This window comes from Lactuca serriola, chromosome 4 (assembly GCF_051521515.1).
Source record: "Lactuca serriola cultivar US96UC23 chromosome 4, Lser_US96UC23_V15, whole genome shotgun sequence".
NCBI lineage: Eukaryota > Viridiplantae > Streptophyta > Magnoliopsida > Asterales > Asteraceae > Lactuca > Lactuca serriola.
This window is the reverse complement of record NC_136411.1, coordinates 236069285-236072892: the sequence shown is the minus strand read 5'-3', so window position 1 is coordinate 236072892 and position 3608 is coordinate 236069285. Positions and strand designations below refer to the sequence as shown.

General features: G+C 33.1%; 1 protein-coding gene across 1 annotated transcript; it reads left to right on the top strand.

The window, feature by feature from the left end:
• The first annotated feature begins 277 nt into the window (after window positions 1-277).
• LOC145099246 (cytochrome P450 82A4-like) lies at window positions 278-670 on the top strand. The gene has a single exon (XM_079036836.1). The coding sequence runs from the start codon at window positions 278-280 to the stop codon at window positions 668-670; it is 393 nt and encodes a 130-aa protein (XP_078892962.1).
• The last annotated feature ends 2938 nt before the right edge of the window (window positions 671-3608 follow it).

Genomic DNA, 3608 nt, shown 5'->3' with positions numbered 1-3608 from the left:
AGGGGCGCTGCCCCCGGACCCCTGTTCTTTTAGGGGTTTCGTCCCTAAATGACAGTCTATATTGAATCTTGAATAAATTTAAACAAGTGGGCACTCCGCGTCTTCCTTACTTGTTTAATATATATCAAGATTGAATTTGGTCAACAATTCAATCAATTACACTTAAATACACATTGATGATACAAAATCACCAACAAACAACCCAAAAGCATTAAAAATTCGCCAAAATGAAATTGATGAACAAGTTGGAAGGGAGAGACTGGTAGAAAAGTCAGACATGAAGAATTTAGTCTACCTTGATGCCATCATCAAAGAGACATTCTGTTTATACCCAGCTGGACCTCTATTTGTTCCACTTGAGTCCATGGAGGATTGTATTGTGAGTGGCTACAACATCCCCAAAGGCACACATTTGTTGCTCAATCTTTGGAAAATGCATCGAGATCCTAACATATGGTCAGACCCTAACGAATTTCAGCCAGAAAGATTCTTGACAACTCATAAAGATATTGATGTCAAGGGAAAACATTTCGAATTGCTTCCTTTTGTTAGTGGTAGAAGAATGTGTCCCGGTGTCTTCTTTGCTCTCCACGCATTGCATTTCACATTAGCTACTTTAATTCAACAGTTTGTGCTTAAAAAGCCATCGAATGAGCCCATTGATATGTGAGAATGCTCGGGATTGACTACAAGCAAAGCAACGCCACTTGAGGTCCTTCTGCCCCCTGTTTATCGCTTGACATGTATCGTGTTAGTGCATACTAGATTAGCTTCAAATAATGTACCAACCCCACTCCAACTGCCCTCGCCTGCTATATAAAGTGGATGTGAAAGATATCAAATTTAGGTAATAGGCAGAAAAGGTGGAACAATATTCTTATTATGGTTCGAAAGCGTCAACAATATCAGCAGGACTATTATGCAATAAAATTATTACTATATAGTTACATGAAATTAATTTGATGTCACGTAATTTGTGTTTTAATATATAGGCTCATGCTCTTGATATTTTTAACACTAAAATATATTAAAAGAACTATAAATTATCATTGGTGAATTTTTATTATGTTTTTTTTGTACCCAGTAGATATGGCCTACTAAAATGTGATTAATCTAACAAATGAACAATCTTTTTTTAACAAGAAACACTACCTTTAATTATTGGTAAAAAGGCTAGCCGGAAGCTAGATATACGGAAGCGAGAGATATTTTTCTTCAGAATACGAATTCAATTTATCCAACTAATTAAGCATCCTAGCTCTTTTTCTAGTCCATTGAAAGAATGCGTTATATTGAGTGCTTTAAAAATCGGTTCAACCGGTCTGTTGAACCTAACCGGAACCAGGGACAAGACGATTCAACAGCTATCGGTTTTATGTTAAGTTCTAGATAAGATTGAATCGGACCGTTTCTTCAAAATCCGGGTTGAACCCATCTGATAGAATCGGTAAAAAAGACCGTTTGAACCGATTTATTGGACTTGAATAATTGGATTTTATTTAGCTAAAAAAATAACATTTCATTTCCAATGAAATTTGAATAGCTCGATTATTAAGGTTATCCAAAATGTATACAACTCAAAGGCCGAGACACACCCAACTAGTTGTAAATTGGTAGCTGAACCAGTTGAATGGACCGTCGAACCAGTTAAGTTATTATCAATTCAACTAACAAATCTTTTTTAAAATATTTATTATACGACTCGCCAAATAGAACCTGATTTTTTTTGTAAACCGGGACATAATATGAAAGAACTGGGATTTATAAAGTGAAAAACTATATATGACTCGGTTAAACACAAAAAACTAGGGTATATGTTCTATTTAAGTAACTTGTTTCCCAACATAATAAGCGGGACTTTTAGCTGTGTTGGTAAGTCGGCCTTAAAAAACAACTGAGTTGTAGAATTACTTGGAGAGATACGTTCTAAGAAGCTATATGGCCCAAAACAACCGGACTTTTTGACTTAATTTAGCAAATATAAATGTAGCTTAATTAATGTCAGGGCTTAGAAGCTATATGACCCATTTTTCAATAACCGTGATTTTTGACTTCATTTTTGGCTTAATTAATGAAAGAGGTTGAATATACGAATAACATTCTATAACCACGATGTACACATTTGCCAAACCAAAAGATGAAGTTTTAAATGCACACCAAAACAGTTGAAGATTCCTCATTCCATAATTTTATAATTTGGCACATGTAACATTAAACATAGACAAAGTGTGCAATTTGTAACATCACACTTTGAAATTAAACATTGACTTATAAGTTTTAGTTAAAGGCCAAACACTTTATTACAGAAAAAAAGACAGCACAAAGGCGGACTCAGGATTTAAGATTAAGGGGACTCACATCGTAATAATATATTATAATATAATGTTATACAAGTACTAATAAGTCTAAATTTTTTTAAAAAAATTGACAAAAATTAGATATTTGTCTCCATTAGCCTGAATCTTCAAAGGTTTTCAACTAACTAAAAACATCGAATTATATTCATCCATTAAACTGTAAGTATTAAAACCATAATTAAATTATTAATTACAAATAACAATAAATAAAATCTCTTACCTAGTTAAATAAATAACTGAAATTGATGTAAATAGTGTTGCCGAAAAACAAATTTAACCATTTCGATGAATAACAATAGGTGCACACTCTCTTCAAAGTTGAACCGTTGATGAAGCCTAGATTAACAAACCTTTTTTTTATAAACAAATGGGTATTTTGGTGTGGGTATTGATTCATAACCAATTAAATAAAATATGTATGTGAGGCGGTGGTTGTAAAATAGACATGGGTGGATGGACCCTCATAATTCTCATGTCTCACTCATTTTATTATTTGTACATATATAAAGTAATTGTTTGCCCTCATAATTCTCATGTCTCACTCATTTTATTATTTGTACATATATAAAGTAATTGTTTTTTAAAAGAGTGGCAACGCTCAAACAAAGTTAATTAACCGATGTGGGCTAAATTTTATATGAATGGCTTTTCTTATCAATAATATAGCAACAAATGAAAAGACATTGGGGGCAGAACACTCGGCAGCCCCTTGGTGCCTCCGCCCCTGAGATAGCAGGTAGCTGACAAGTAGAAAAACAAAAGACATACATTCACATACATAGAACAACAAGCAAAATTACACATTGTACATATAAATATAAAACATTCACCGGTTTTACTTTAAAAATCAGCTTTGAAAAATCACTCTCACTTTGTATTATAACATGTTAAAATGCGAGAAAATATGAGATGATAATATTTAACATGATAATTCCATTGCCCACATCCCATAGTCTAACACATCCATGAATTGACACGTATGAGCAGCAGCTGAGAAATGCTGACCACGAACATTTTTTGCAGTGGCATTATAGAAATTGACATAAAAGATTTAAGAATGTTAATATAATATTTATCACCGACGACAAACTTAGTATCGCACACATTTTTATTTAGAATAAACTAAAGCCGTGGCGAATCATCCGACCTTAGATTGTTATCCCAACTTATCTTTGAACTGTGTGATAATATATGATAATAATTATATAACATATCGTCTGACAAAACCTTCTACCCACGTATATTATCTTT